The 17,163-nt window shown below is 36.4% G+C and overlaps 1 protein-coding gene across 1 annotated transcript in view; it reads right to left on the bottom strand.

Annotated features, from left to right (window-relative positions):
* LOC131875945 (uncharacterized) overlaps nt 1-15,864 on the bottom strand; it is a 39,136-nt gene extending 23,272 nt beyond the window's left edge. The window contains exons 1-2 of the mRNA XM_059220683.1: nt 15,844-15,864; nt 15,269-15,365 (exon numbers count right to left, since the gene is read on the bottom strand). Coding sequence (XP_059076666.1) covers nt 15,269-15,365; nt 15,844-15,864 — 118 coding nt within the window. The remainder of the gene's footprint in view (nt 1-15,268; nt 15,366-15,843) is intronic.
* Between the last annotated feature and the right edge of the window lie 1,299 nt (nt 15,865-17,163).

Below are 17,163 nucleotides of genomic sequence, written 5' to 3'. Positions count from 1 at the left end.
CAAGCTGATCTCTGAGATATTCAAAAGTCTCCTTAGGTAAAGGTTAAGTGAAAATATATGCAATCTGTTCTTTAGTATTCACATAAACCAGTTTTATCTCCTTTGCTTCAACATTTTCCCTTAGAAAATTCAGTTTGATAGAAACATGTTTGGTTTTAGAATGTAATACCAGATTCTTAGATATATCAATTGTTGTAGTGTTATCACAATAGATAGTAATAGGTTCCTTGTATTTTACCTTAATGTCTTTCAACATTTGCTTAAGCCATAGTACCTATGTACAGTTAGTTGCTGCTGCAACATATTCTGATTCTGCTGTTGATAAAGATGTACAACTTTGTTTCTTACTTAACCAAGAAACTAGTATGTTTCCAAGAAAGAATGCTCCGTCGGTGGTGCTTTTTCTATCATCCACATCTCTTGCCCAATTTGCATCTATGTATGCACATAATTCAAAGTTTTCATCTCTAGGATACCATAATCTAAGATTTATAGTGCCTTGTATGTACCGGAAAATCCTTTTTACTACTGATTCATGATATTCTCTAGGATTACTTTGAAATATTGAAACAATACATACTGCATTCATAATATCAGGTCTGGTTTGTGTCAAATACAGTAAACCTCCTATTATAGATTTGTATCTAGTTGGATTAACAGGTGTAGATTCATCCCTTAGTGATAATTTGTCAATTGTTGTCATAGGTGTGCTTACCGGTTTAGAGTTCTCCATCCCAAATTTCTTTAGTAACTCTTTTAAGTATTTGGATTGACTCGAGAATATACCTTTATCAGTATGTGAAATCTGCAATCCTAAAAAGAATTTTATTTCTCCAATCATAGACATTTCAAATTCTTGTTGCATTTTAATAGAAAATTCCTTACATAATCCATCTTCTCCTCCAAAGATTATATCATCAACAAATACTTCTATAATCAAGATGTCATCATTAGTTACTTTATAATATAAATTGTTGTCTGCATTTCCTTTAGTAAAAGCAATCTTTAAAAGATACTTATCCAATCTTGCATACCAAGCTCTTGGAGCTTGTTTTAGTCCATACAGAGCTTTTCTTAACCTACAAACCATATCATTGTCATCTGTTAAAGAAAATCCATCAAGTTGTTCAATGTATACTTCCTCTTCAATATCTCCATTCAAAAATGCACATTTAATATCCATTTGATAAACTTTGTATTTCTTGTGTGCTGCAAAAGCTAAAAATAATCTGACTGCCTCAATTCTAGCTACCGGTGCAAAGTTTTCATTGTAATCAATTCCTTCTTTCTGAGAATATCCCTTACACACTAGTATTGCTTTATTTCTGACAACCTTACCATCTTCATTAAGATTGTTTCTAAATACCTATTTGGTTCCAATTACATTTTTATCTTTAGGTCGGGGAACTAATGTCCAAGTGTTGTTTTTCTCAATTTGTTCTAATTCTTCTTCCATAGCTTTAATCCAAAATTTAGCTTCACATGCCTCATTAACAGATGATGGTTCAATTTGAGAAATAAGACATACCTCTTCATTTTCCAATCTTCCTCTTGTCAGAACTCCTTTAAACTTGTTTCCAATTATCTGATCTTCGGAATGATTCAGTCTTACATACCGTGGTGTCTTGGTTTGTTGTTTTTCCTCAATTACTGTGGAATTCTCAGATGATATCGGGGTAACTGGATCTTCATTCTGTACCGATGGATTTAGAGTAGGTTCATTTGTCAAAATTTATGTTGCCGGTTCAGAGTCTATATACCTTGAAGTTCCTCTGAATTGTTCATCAATCTTTACATTTGTACTTTCAACAATTTTCAGCAATATTTTGCTGAAACATCTATATGCCTTGCTCTTAGATGAATAACCAAGAAATATTCCTTCATCACTTCTAGGATCAAATTTGCCAATATACTCATCTCTTCTGATATAACATTTACTTCCAAAAATTCTGAAGTACTTAAGAGTAGGAGTATTACCAAACCATAGTTCATGAGGGGTCTTATCGGTTTCACCTTTTATGTGAACTTTGTTAAATGTATAGACCATTGTACTGACTGCTTCTCTCCAATTTACATGTGGTAGGTTTGCTTCTGATAACATACTTCTTGCTGCATCCAAGATAGTTTTGTTTTTCCTTTCAACAACTCCATTCTGTTGTGGTGTCTGAGGTGCTGATAGTTATCTTCTCATTCCATTCACTTCATAGAATGTATTAAATTCCTTAGATGTAAATTCACCTCCTTGATCTGATCTTAAACATTTGATTTTCTTACCAGTTTCATTTTCTACCATTGCTTTGAATAGTTTGAACTTTCCAAGTGCTTCTGATTTTTCTCTGAGAAAAGTAACCCAACACATTCTAGAATAGTCATCAATAATTAGCATGAAATATCTATGACCCTATAAGCTTTTAGTTCTAGCTGGACCACATAAATCAGTGTGAATCAAATCCAGAGCATTATTGGATTTTTCTAGAATACTTTTGAAACTAGCTCTAACTTGTTTTCCCAATTGACATTCCTTACATACTGTATTCTGAGGCTTGACAATTTTAGGTAAATCTCTAACTGCCTTAGTAGTACTGATCTTTACCATGCAATCAAAGTTTACATGACAGAGTCTCTTATGCCATAACCAACTTTCATCTATATGTTCAATTAAGCATGTCTTTTCATTGTTATTTAAATGAAACATATTACCTCTAGTCTAATTACCGGTTGCAATTTCCAAACCAGTTCTATTCATGATTTTGCATTTTCCATTTTTAAATTGTAACTGAAATCCTTTCTCAACTAATTGACCAACACTCAAAAGATTATGCTTTAAACTTTCAACATAGTAGACATTGTCAGTGTTATGCTTACCATCAAGAGATATTGTACCCTTACCTTTGATTAAACCCCAAATCTCACTAAGCCTCCATTGTATTCTTGAAAGTTCAAGAATTTACCTTTGTCTCCTGTCATATGATGTGAGCATCCTGAATCAATGATCCATTCATCCTTTACTTCAACTTTAGCTACCAGGGCCTGTACTACTGGTTGAGAAGTAGATGTCGGTTGATCTTCTGTTATAGCAACAAAAACCCATCCATTATCTACTGGATCCTCATCAAAATCATCAGTCACACCTTCATCAGCAATGTAACAAGATTTGTCTTTATTCTTCTTAAATCTGTATCTCTGATATTCAAGGTTAGGCTTGTATGTTCTTCTAGATTATTCTCTTAGTCTAGCATGTCTATCAGGGCATCTTGAAGCCATATGACCAATCTTATTGCAGTTAAAACATTTAAAGGGTGCTTTACCTTCATACTTACTTCCAACTGGACCTTTAGGCATTTTCCTTGCAAATAGTGCTTCAAGTTCTTCAAGTTCTTCATTTTCTTTCCTACTTTCTTCAAGTTCTCTTGCATAAAAGGCTTTCCAATCAGATTTGTCAAATGATGGAGCAGATGATGTTGATGCTTTAAAGGCCAAATCTGTCTTTATAGTAGCAACAGGACCAAATTCTTCAATTTCAAAAGCTGAAAGTTTCCCAATCAATGTATCCCTAGTAACTGATGTATTAGGCATTGTTCTTAACTCATTTATAGCAGTGACTTTCATTTTATATGCTGGTGGTAATCCTCTTAAGACTTTCAAAACAATTTCATCTTCACTTAAGGTTCCTCCACAACATTTAATACCCAAAACAATTTCATTTACTCTTTCCATAAAAGCAGAAATCCTTTCATCTTCTTCCATTTTCAAATGTTCATACTTGACTTGGAAGCTTTCAAGTTTTGCAATTTTGATTGTGGAGTCTCCTTCATTTAGTGTTTCCAAATGATCTCAAATAGCTTTAGTAGTAGACCTATCTGATAGTCCCATGATTTGTTGATCTGATAATATGCTCAAAAGTGCTTCTCTTGCTTTGCAATCATTTTCTTCATCTTTAGTCAAGTTAGCTAGACTAGGCTGACCTTGTACAGTAGCAGTATAACCATTCTTTGTAACATCCCAGATGTCTTTTCCAATGCAATTTAGATGTGTCTCCATTCTGATCTTCCATATGCCATAGTTGGTTCCATCAAGTTTAGGACTATCCTTCCCAAAATAATTAGTAGACATTGGATCTCCTCAAGATGTTAAACTTCTGCAAAAGAGGACTATGCTCTGATACCAATTGTTAGGTCACGGAGACAACTGAGAGGGGGGCTGAATCAGTTGTCAAATAAATTTAAACCAAAAACAACTTAACCATCTTAATGCTTAATACCGATAAACTAGTTCAATATGCCGGTAGATAGTTTTAATAGTTAATTGCTATACAGGTAAGGATTAGTGCATGAAACATAAACACAAAGTTATCCACAACACATAACACCAATATTTGTATGTGGAAACCCTGTAAGGGGAAAAACTACAGTGGGAAACCTTACCCACAATCAGATGATACTACTGCAGATAGTAAGTTTACATAAATGGGGTCTACACATGCAGAAAGGCCAACTGCCTAGAGCTCACTGCTCAATCACAAAATGGGAGTCACACTGACTACAGTTGGATGGTTAAATCCAATAAGAATGCACTACATAAAATAGCATCTTCATATGTTGGATTCAATACCGGTGTAGTTCTAATTGTCTTCACAAAAACCCTCCTTCAATCTTCAAATGATGTCTGTGTATATAGCTCTGCTTATTCTCGCATATACCTTCACACAATCCTTTTTTGCATTCCACATTTGATCTTACAAATAAGATTTTACATTTATACCATAACCTAAGACCAATTTTAGTAGGTCAGCTCTACAAGATATTACAATAAAACATTTTACAAACAATATAATATTCGATGCAATAACCAATTGAACATGTCAGCTTAATGCATTTACAACAATAATTAATCATCTCCATAGCATGCCATGTTGATTTGGAAAGAAAAACCTGTCAATGTAACCCTAGACCTATTTGCCAGTAATAGCAAATATGCAACTATGAATATACCAATGAACAAAACTTCAGGAAAAGATGTCCAAACGATGTCTTTGACATAACCATGTGTTTTCCATATCATTCCAAGTGCCGATGATCATTATATCTTGTCAGTGTACCAGATACCAGTGACTGTGCATGAGTCACTTGCTTGCCGGTGAATGTTGTTGATTCTCCAAAGTGCTAGAGTTGATAAGAGTTTAGTAGGTGTTGACATCAATGACAAAATGATACCAAAATACCAATAGTAACTTTGCTTGTTTTGACCTCTGGTAGGTTAGTTTGTGTTTGGATTTCTACTAGCAAAGGTTTAGGCTTTTTAGCTGTTGTCGGTGGCACTGTCTCAGTCTGAACCTATACCTCAGAGGGTTTTTGTTCCTGTTTCTCAACCTGTGTCTCAATTGTGTCTCAGAGGGTTTGTCTGAGCTCTCAACTGCAATTTTTTCAGATGTAGCCTTTGTATGCACTTCCAGTTTCTCTATATTTACCTCTGATTATTTTTTAGTTTCATTTACCGGTGCTTCAGATGGTTTCTCAGTAGTGTCCTTTGTCGATTTCTCTATATCTATAGGTTTTTCAGTGCTTATATTTACAGTCTCACTAACTCTAACCTCAACATCTGCAGTCGGTGGCTCAGTAGCCATATCTTTCTTCTTGTCCTCAGTGGTCTCTTTGTCCACCACAATGTTTACCTCTTGGGTATCTATATTCATAGTGTACAAAACTTCAGACTCGAGATTTGTATCCTCTTGAGGAGTCTCCATACTCTTTGTAGCCAGTTGATTGTCAACGGTTTCTACTGGTGGAGTATCAGAAAGAGGTGGGGGTAAGTTATTAGTTATTTTTAGGTTCGGAGGTTCACATTCCTTACCTTTCCCCTTATCCCTATCCTTTTGATATACTTTGATAGTCTTAGGTCTTTTGAGTTCTTCCTGTTTCTCCTTTTCAACAAAGAATATGCCCCATTTGTCCGCAGTCTCTTCTGAAATTTCATTCATTCTTCCTGCCATTAGTGCTACATGTCGGTGACCAGTTGAGAATACTCTTCGGTTGGCCTCATTGATTAATTGATCAATCTCTTCAGGTGAGTTCACTGGGTGAACTACAAGTAATTTCTCAATTTTTATTTTCTTAACCAGCTCAACAATAGCTACCCTTCTAGCTTCAAGTCTTCTGTAGAGATCAGTGGGTATTTCATCAACAATTTCCATCAAAAATTTCTTGTAAATATCCAAGAGTAAAATTACACTATTTTCTATGCTTTATTTGTCATCAGTGGAAAGTGTGTTATACAGTTTGCTAATGTTTTTCAACTTTCAATCCTATGTTATTTCACTAAGGAGTTTATCTAGTGGAGCAATGTCTTGCTTTAGCTTTTTCTTCTTCAGAGTCAACTTCTTAACTGGAGGCCTTACTACCTATTGCTTTTGTCTTGTTCTCCTAGGTGTAGGTGAGGGTTCCGGTGAGGGTTTTCTTTTCCTTTCTAGCCTTTTGAATACCACTGGTATATCACTTTCAGAAGAAGTTTCAATAGGTGAAAGATGAGCTTTCGGTTGAAGTCCTTCCAACTCACTTTCCTTAATACCAGTTTGCTTTAATACATCTTCCTTAATTGCTTTAGCTTGTCTAGTTCCCTTCCTCACTGTTTGCTCAACTTTCTTAACCCTTTTTTGTGATTGAATACCACTTTCAATTGTTTCTGCATTTCCAAAGAATTTCTTAGAGGGTTCCTTTGGTGCTTAAAGGAGGGCTTTTTCATAAGTTTCACTGATGTTATCATCTATTTCATATCCCATTTTAGTTACCCAAATTGTCCTAGGGACAACTGCCTCCATCCAGATTTCATCTTTCTTAATTATAAAACATATTTCCTTTTGATATTTATCCACAATTGCCTGAGACAGCGTAATTCTTGTCTTCATTTGAGCCTTTAGTTCTTGAAAATGTTCATTTATGTTTTTCTCTCTATTTTCTCCCATGTTGTTTAATGTATCCAATAGTTTCTTTCCTACCGGTATATCAAAACCAAAATCTCTCCTACCAATACCAGGTACTTGCTTAGTAATGTATAGGATTAAACATACAAGCAAATTTCCAAATCTAAAAGTTCCTTTATTATCTCCTTTGATCTTTTTCATATTGTCTATCAATTCATCTTTAAACCATTCACACACATCTATTCTAGAATTATCATTAACCATGTCATATGCACTTTTAATACATAGGCTAGATACTGAGTTTAACCTATTTGCATGTGTAGCCTTGTAGCCTAAAATCATACTGACAAATCTAACATTTATGTCCTTCACATCATTGATTCTAAGTTATCTCTTGTCAAATGTTGCACCGGTTAGGTCCATTACTGTGTCATTGGAAACCTTTTTAGTTCTGTTAGGCCTACTACTGGTGGAAGGTAACCCTGTTACTACCTTAACTACTTCTTTGGTGATCTTATGGATGGAATCCAACCAGAATAATTCGCCATGAACTCTGCTTAGCACAATCCTTATAACATCCTTGGGAAAATCCGAGATACTAAGGTTTTCAGTAAAACCTAGGGTTTCCACTATCTTATGTTCCAGTTTGATTTTTCCAAATTCATCACATAAAACAGTCCTATACATATTCTTGATTTCTTCATCTCCTAATTCCTCTATATGACAATGTATGTATATCCTAGGATCTTCTGCATAAACTACTCCTTTAGGAATTTGAGAAAATGCACCCAGGGTATCATCTTTCTTCACTATTTCAGGAACAAGTTTGAATATGGGTCTAGGGTGCTTGATAACCTCAATCATAGTAGGGTTTTCAATAAATTCAGGAGTGGGTGAGGAAGCCATAGTTATAAATACCTCAATCTACCTTAAGGATGAGTGCTTGGATGAACTACTTCACTTTTTCGCTAAGGATGCCTTCGCTTAGGAATTTTCATGCTCTCAAAGATTTGAATTCTCAGTGAATGAAAAAAGAGCCAAAACACATACTTTATAATGTTATTTTCTCCAACTACCACATTTAATGCTTTCTGGTTAAGTCACAACTTAACTCATCTGTCGGTAAAGAAGTAATTCAACTTCTCACCATCAATCGAGGGTATATTAGCATGTTTTTCAATTTGTTGCTAAACCCCCAAAGGATTTTCCTTCAGTTAGATGAAGAGTCTCCTATCAGTGGAGTGATACTTTGTTCTACTGGTGGAGGAGTATTCCCATCAACATTTTGATCTGACTTTTTGATCTATTATTTTGAGAATTCTTGCTTTATCTCTTCAACCTTTTCTTTTCCTTTCAAGCTAGATCCTTCGTTATTTGTCGGTGGTGTCTTGCTTCTACAAAATTTAGCAATATGGCCAATCTTGTTACAAGAATAACAAGTCACATTGTTTTTCTGAATAGCTTTCCCATATCCTATGTTGGTTTGTGTTCTGCATTGATTAGATAGATGTCCAAATCTTCCACAAACATAACATCTTACATTCATTCTGCAATTTTCTGAATTATGACCAACTTTGTTGCATTTAGATCATTGACCGGTGGGTGCATTAGTGTTCTAATAATTTCCAAATCTACACTGATTTTCTCTATGACCATACTTGTTACAGTTAAAGCATTTCCCATTAAATTTGTAAGCATTAGGTTGTCTTACCGGTTTACTATGATCATGATTGTTTGCAGTACCGGAGCTTTCACCAACTTCAAATCCAAGGCCATTGGCATCGCCATTTGGTTTTTGATTCTTCAGCATGTCATCAAGTTCTTCTGAACTTTTCTTGAATTTTTCTGTGTTGATTTGTAGTAGCCAGTTCGCTCTCCAAGATTCCTTTATGTCTCATGAGTTCAGTTCTGTCATTTTGTGTATGCATCAAATCTGTCTTCAACATATCATTTTCATGACTAAGTCTTGTGTTTTCATTTCCAGCACAATTCAGTCTTCTAACCAAGTCCTCTTCATTCTTCTTCCGATTTTTTAGTTTCTTTACAAAATCTCATAGTCATATCTTGCATCTCATTCTTCATTGTACTATTTTCTTGTCTCAGTTTGTTTACGAGATCATTAAGAGTTTCTTTTTCATCTTCATCATTCTACATCTTTTCACAAAGTTCTCTTCTCTTATTCCTTGCTATAGTGAAATTTTCTTGAAGTCCTCAAATAATATCCTATGTAGCCTTCAGATCATTCTCAAGTTTGATATTCTTCACTTTTTCTGCATCATAGTCTGAAAGAGTTGTTTCCAATTGCTTTCTCAAGTTTTTCATCTCTACCGGTGTCAAGATCTTCCTCAAGCTATTAGGCTTTTGAAAATAGAGGACTAGGATCTGATACCAATTGTTAGGATTCCCAAAGATACTGAGAGGCGGGGGGTGAATCAGTATCTGACCGGTATAATAATTTTCTTAACTTATAGCATGAAAAGCATATCAAAATTGTGTATCCGTAAACCAAAAATAATGCAGTAAATAAGAGCAATAACCACAACATAAGAGACACACCATAACATAGTATTTTTTAACGAGGAAACCCAGTGTGGGAAAAACCTTGGTGGGATTTGTGACCCACAATATTCGCTTACTGGTCAATAAGAGAATATTATTGCTTACAATAGGGGCCTACACATGCAGGAAGGCCAAGTGCCTAGAGCTCACTGCTCAATCACAAAAAGAAGTCACACTAACTTACAAAATGGATTATACAAATCCAATGTCTTGTACTACTTTAGATCAGCATCTACTATGCTAGATTCAGTACTAGTTTAAGCTCTGCAATATATATAAACCCTTATCCAATATCTACCTTACAATTCGCATATTAGGTCTGCATTAATCCTTTCATCTATTACTTCTCCTAAATGATCTATAATGATCTCATACATATATGAGTCATATTACAATCCACCAAGTTGGCTTACAAAAGATTTTACAATTAAATACAAAATACATTTAAACAAAATTCCTATCGGCCATGGTGCCGGTGATCAATCTTTTTGGTGCCAGTGATCTGTGTGCTGGTGTTGAGTCTATCGGTGTCGGTGCCTGCCGGTATCATAGGATTGCAAGGTTGCCATCAATGAAAATACCTTCAGTCGCCTACAATTTCTCATTGGAGTGTGCATTTGCCAACAAGGTTGAACCCTGGGTTTGGAATTAACCCTATAATTGAATTGAAATTTAACTTTAATCAAATTGGAAAGATTTCCTTTTGAGGGCAATGCTATATCTGAAATTGAAATGCTTGAATGTGGATGATCATACCTTTAATAGGTAATGCAATATTCTTAGGATAAGTCATCCATGTGTTGATGCAATAACATAATAAATCACATAAAATTCATCATGAAACCATAGATAAAACATAAATGGACGATGTCTTGATGTAGTTTGTTTCTCCTTGAATCAAATCTACTCTTGAGGAAGAAGAATTGCTCTCAAATTGGATGATAATGTTAGCATATGATAAGATGATCCAAAATGTCAAAATGAATTGAGAGAGATGTCTTATATAGGAACTTCATAATTGAAATCACCTTTAGGATTACTTAGATTTGTTATTTATTCACATGAGTGGAATTTGAATTAGATAAGACTGCCAATTTATCCTCCTAAAATTCAACAAAAAAGTGTGAGACCAGAGTGGTAGGTCGCCCTAGTCCTAGAAACATTTTTTAACTTTTGAGGAATGCTAAATAATGAGGTTCTAATGCCAATTCCAACTCAATGGCTCAAACCATAATTTATAGATATGTGGAATGTGTCTTGGAAGTTGAAATTGGGGTAGGATTAAGGATAAATCAGGATAAAATGATAAAGAGAACATCTAGAATTAAGGGCCCAAATAAGAGTGTGATGATGTAATTAAGTGTAATAAGACCCATAATAATAATTTAAATTAATAAAGGTCCCAAATTTATAGAGGAAATGGAAATACTAAATTAGGTGCTATGAGAGTGTGAAATAGGACACACTAATAAAGGTGTACAATTTAAGATGCTACACGTATAATAAGAGGCTCGTATGTAATATTGTTTGTGTAGGGAAATATTGTTATGAAGGACTTAGGGAGGCAATCCCCTCACAACGTGATCAAAATAATTCCAACTCTAGAACTATGTTGTGTAAACGATACACTAAAATATAATTTCCATTGAGTATATTATGTCAATTTAAAAACTACTTCATCAAGAAAATTTGGCATTGAAGGATGGTTTGTTGTTGTAAGAGTGTCTACTAGTTGATTAGCTATCACTTGTCCTTTTATTGATTTTTTATCAATATATTGAATCTCAAATTTATAAAGAATCATCACCCATTTTTCCAATATACCTATAAGTGTCACTTTGTTGAGGAGGTATTTCAAGAAATTGATCTTTGTTATAAGATTGGTTTGATGATTTATCATGTAGTTTCTAAGATTTTGTGAAGGAAAAATGATAGCTAGACATGCTAAATAGGTGTGTAATTTAGCTCATACCCCACTAAAGTATGACTAATATAATAAATATCTCTCTCTTTCCCTTTTGTGTAATAATGTACTACGAGAGCTCCTATTGTTGACATTGTAGTTAATATATATAGGATCAAAGGTTTCCCTTGTATGAGTGGCATTAGTACTAGTGATGATAATAGGTAATCCTTAAGTTTTTGGAAAACTTGCTAACATTTATTATTCCATTTGAATGGACTACCCATGTGAAGTAAATATTGCAATGGGTTACATTTATTTGATAATTGTGCAATGAATCTACAAATGGACTACAATTTTCCTTGGAGATTGTGCAGCTAGGTTAGGTTAGTTGGTGGAGGCATGTCTATGATAGCTTCTATTTTTGTCTAGTCCAGTTCAATACCTCTATGGGAGACAATATATCCAAGGATTTTTTAGAAGTAAATTTGAAACCGCCTTTTTTTATATTTAATATAACTTTGTATTATTCCAATATGGTGTGTATCATCACTAGAAAAAGATTATTGTCTTGTGAAATTGATTTGTCAAGCAGATCATCTACATATTCTTCCATTAATGTGTGTGTCATGTCATGAACAATGGTATGATAGTTGAGAAATACAACACCACAGGAGCCCAAATGATCTTTGCAAGCTAAATAAACTTGTTACAAGGTGAAGCAAGGAAGCAACAAGGAAAAACTAAATACACAGAAAAATGCTCAAAAAGATGAGAGCTCAATATTCACCAAAAATGTGTAGTGTAATAATGATACAAAGAAAAGAATTAATCTCTAATAGGTCAAGAAACCCTAAAAGTGAAAACCCTAGGCTTGCACATAATAATTAATAAAAAAATAAATTATTATGCACCTAATGTTAGCTTAAGTGTAAAAGAGATAAAGGGAACTTAATTAATTTAAACAAATGTTGTTTAATTAATCAAGTAAAGACCTGATTACTCTAACACCCCCCCTTAAGCTAGAATTAGGGAGAAGCTAAAACCTAGAACAGCTACTGAAAGGAGGAAAGATGGGTTCTGGCAACAAGGTCTGATCAGGTACCCAAATACAATGAAATCTCTATGAAACGGAGAAAAAGGAGAAAACCCAGTGGGAAAAAACTCCTCTCCAAAAAGAGATAAAAGAACATACTGAAAGAAATAAGAAGGAAGGAAGGCCTCATAAAGACCCCCAAGGACAACTTCCTTCACCCCAATCATAGAGTGCAATTGAAGATAGCACGGTGATGCAAAAGGTTTTGTGAAGATGTCTGCAACTTGCTCGGCAGTGGGAATGTACTCCAAGATGAGAGAACCATCCTGAATCAACTGGCAGATGAAATGCATGTAAATCTCAATGTGCTCCATCCACTGATTCTCTACCGAGTTGCAAGAAATATTAATAGTACTCTGATTGTCACACCAAATAATATTGGGACTATCAGGAGGAAAACCAAATTCAGTCATCAACTGTTGAAACCATAAGATCTCCGAACTGGCGAGCACAGCAGCTCAGTACTCAGCCTCGATAAATGATAATGCATGAGCAATCTACTTCTTGTAAGACCATGTGATACGACTAGAGCTAAGATAGAAAACAAAGCCAAAAGTAGACTTCCAATCATTGACATCACCAGCCCAATCTGAGTCAGTTTAGCCAACAATGTGAAGTTCCCCTGATGTGTAGTGAATGCCATGAGAAATAGAGCCCCGAATGTACCGCAAAATATGTTTGGCATCTTGCCAATGACTCTCATGAGGATCATGGGAGAATCAAGAGACAATGCCAACCGCAAAGGAAAGATCAGGATGAGTGTGTGTCAGGTACAACAAACTGCCAACCAACTGCCTGTAAAGTGTAGAATGTAGTGAAGGAGTGGAGCAAGAGGAAATCAAAACAACCCCTAACAGAAAAGGAGTGGGAGCAAGCTTGCAATAAAGCATGCCAAAGTGCTGAAGCATGTCAAGAGCATACTTCTACTGGTAAATGAAGATCCCATCAGAAGATTGAATCACCTGAAGACCAAGAAAATAGTGCAGAAGACCGAGATCTGTCATGTCAAATTGGTCCATCAAAGCTCACTTAACATGTCGAATCATAGAGGATGAGCTACCTGTGATGAGGAGATCATCAACATATAGCACAAGAATAAGGATCTCACCCTCAAGAAGCTTAATGTACACTATGTGATTGGAATGACTACGGGTGAAACCAGTGGAGAGATAGAAAGAGTCAATCTTCTCATACCAAGCCTGAGGGGCCTGTTTGAGACCATACAATGAACTATCCTACACAAATCCCTAAGGCTTCTCCATATAGATTTCCTCCTGTAGGTCTGCATGCAAGAAGGCACTCTTCACATCCATCTGAAAAATGGGCCATCCCCTAGAAGCTGCAAGACATAGTACAAAGCGAATAGAGTTCATCTTGGCGACAGGGTCAAATGTCTCAGAGTAATCAATACCCTCAACCTATGAGAAACCCTTCGTAACAAGATGTTCTTTGTACTTATCAATCAAACCATTAGTAGCATACTTAGTGTGATACAACTAGCGTCACGGAAACATCTTTCTACCCTTAGGAAGAGGACATAAATCCCAAGTATTATTCCTCATCAAATAATAATACTCCTCCTTCATAGCACAATCCCACTCAGGGTGTCCTATAGCCTCTGAAAAATTCTGAGGATCATCTGAAATGGCATGACTCAAAAGACTAGAACCCACAGTATGAGAGCAGGTGCGACGAGTATCTGAAGAATCATTGGCCATAGATCCTATCGCCTCAATAGTAAAGTGAGCCCACTTGGGCATCTGAGGGGGAGTAGATGGAGGTGGGGATGGTGGATCATCAGAAACATCATCAGAATCATCCTTAAAATAATCTTGAAGAGATGCGGTGAGAGGAGTAGGCAAAGGAGTAGACACTAGAGACAGGGTATCCACTATGGGAAAGCGCTTATCAAACTGAACATCCCATCGAATCAGGACCTCTCTAGAATCAGGATCAAACAACTTGTATGCCTTAACATCCTCATAGTAGCCAACAAAAGTGAGAGGTCGGCTCTTTCGCTCCATTGCTTTCCTCTGAGCATCAGGAATAAATGTCCATGCCTCACTGCCAAATACTCAGAAAAAAGAAACATCGGGCTTGTCATGAGACCAAACCTCCTTAGGAGTCATATGTCGAATCACCTTATGAGGCATCTGATTCTGAATGTAGTTGGCACAATTTACTGCCTCAGCCCAAAAAGATGAATCCATGGACCTGGACTGAATCATACAATTCGCCATGTCTCGTAAAGTTTTGTTCTTTCGCTCAACGACACCATTCTACTAAGGGGTGTAGGGAATAGTAAACTGATGCTACAAACCATGCTCAGTGCAAAAATCTCTTAAAGCCTGATTCACATACTCCCCCCCATTATCTGTATGTATCCGTCGAATAGAACAACTAGACTACTTCTCTACAAATGTCTTGAAGATTCAAAATGAATCAAAGACATCAGACTTGTACTTAAGAAAGTACACCCATGTGCGTCTAGAGAAGTCATCAATAAAAGTGAGTACATACTTGGCCCCAAAAAAATGAGTAGGGAAGGACATGAGGTCACTGTGAATCAACTCCAAAGGTGCCAAAGTACGAGGGGCTCTTCCCTTCGAAAAGGGATCCCTATGATGCTTTCCAAGCACACAACCATGAGAAACACCATTAGTGCAGTAAATCTGTGGGAGCCCAAGAACAAGTGCCTATGTACTCATCTGCTGAAGATATTTGTAATTGGCATTGCCCAAGAGCTCATGCTAAAGATTACTCATTGAATCTATATGTTCTATAAGAGAAGAACCTGCACCCGCAGAGGGCTCAAATCGATCAAATTTGTAAAGACGAGATGCAGTATCAACAATCTCAATAGCCACAACTAAATCAGAGTCATGGAGGTCCTGAATAACCACATCATGTGGTGAGAACTCAATTGTCTTACTAGAGCCAGAATGGAAAATCTGATAAATGGACAGGAGGTTCGTCGAGATATCAGGGACAACCAGAACATCCTATAGATTACCCCCATCCAAAGAGACAGAACCTGAACCCAAGACTAAAAGATGAACTGAGTCACCCACTGCAATCTGTGAATTACCACAAGAGGCAAGAGAAGTAACCAACTACTGAGTGTGAGTCATATGGTGAGAAGTGCCAAAATCTAAAATCCAAGTGGACCCATAGGTCAAAGCTCGAGCAGTGAGAGCATGACCTTTCCCTATGGAAGGAGAAGACGCCTGAGGTGAGGAGATGTGATGTTGTTGCATGGCTTCCTCTGAAGCCTCTAATCATTTCAACACCTAGAAACTGGATGTCCTTCCTTGCCACAAAAACTAAAAGTATCTCCTGATTTCTTCTTAGTCTTGGAGGAAGACTCACCAGACTGTGAATATTTCCCATGTTTCGGAGGAAATGGTGGTTTAGAATCAGAATTAGGAGGTGGCTTGGAGGAATTCTCACTGCCTGTAGAATTCTTCTTTGTCTTTGGTTTCTACTTTTGCTTCTCCTTAGAGGACTGAGAAACCAATGTTTTTTTCTTAGACCCTGAGAGCATGTCCAGCTGAGAAAGGTGAGACTGCTCATGAGACAAATGCTCACAAAACACATCAAAGGTAGGCATGGTGAAATGAGCACCCAAGCCATCCATAGTGGAATAGAAAGAAGAGGCAAAAATTTGAAAATGACCCCGAAGCTTCGAAAGGATCAAGTGAATGCACTCTGTGTCTATCTTGATCTTTCCACACCCCTGGAGAATAGATCTGGTAGTCTTGAATTTGTTCAAAAAATCCCCAATGGTGGGAAAGGAATCAAGTGACAAGGAAACCAACTCTGCCTCAATCTATAATGTCTGGATCTCATTAACCCTCCCAAAGAGAGACTCAAACTTCAACCACATAGCATGAGGAGTGAACAACTCATCAAGGTGAAACAGAAGACTGTCAAAAACATGTAGAGAGAGAAAACCCATGGCCTCATCCATCTTGTTTCTATGGTGAATAATCTCAAAAGGATGTTGCAACAGAGGCTGAACCTCATCCAAACAAGACCACAACCCTCATGCTCGAAGAAGCCTCGTGATGCGAGGTTTCTAGGTGTGATAGTTGTGTGATGTCAACAACTCAACTGAAGGATTTGCCATGAAACTCTGCACCTGTACCTGCTTTTGGTTTTTTTTTTATGTGATCTTTAAGAATAGACAAAAGATGCAAAAGGGTTTGTTTGTTTTGAGAGTTTTGGTGTTCTATATTTCTGATATAAATGATAGAAAGAGATTAAAAAACACCCCCCACAAGAGATAAACCCAAACCCTAGTACATACTGATGAGAAGGAAATAGTGCATAAGAAAAAAACCTTCAAACTGAAATCTTATGTACCTGATAAAAAATCTAAGAAACAAGATCACATATCTGAAAAGAGCATGCTAAGAGCTTTCCAACGCCTATTTATTTTTGAAAAACAGAGTTTGTTTGCCCATTATACGGCCATGGAAGTGCAGAAAAGAGACCCCACTTTGACTGGAAAAAAGTATAGCCAAATAGAAAAATTGGAAAAAAATTCCAACACCACAAGGTCCGTCTCGAAACTAGCTTTCCGATGCCTATTTGTTTTTAAAAAAATGACTCCGTATGCTCAAGATATGATGAGAAAACCAACCCCCCCCTTCAAAGGCAAGAGAGAGGGGAAATAGGGGCTAATAG

Source organism: Cryptomeria japonica, chromosome 5 (assembly GCF_030272615.1).
Source record: "Cryptomeria japonica chromosome 5, Sugi_1.0, whole genome shotgun sequence".
NCBI lineage: Eukaryota > Viridiplantae > Streptophyta > Pinopsida > Cupressales > Cupressaceae > Cryptomeria > Cryptomeria japonica.
The sequence above is the reverse complement of the archived record's forward strand: the minus strand, read 5'-3'. Positions and strand labels throughout refer to the sequence as shown.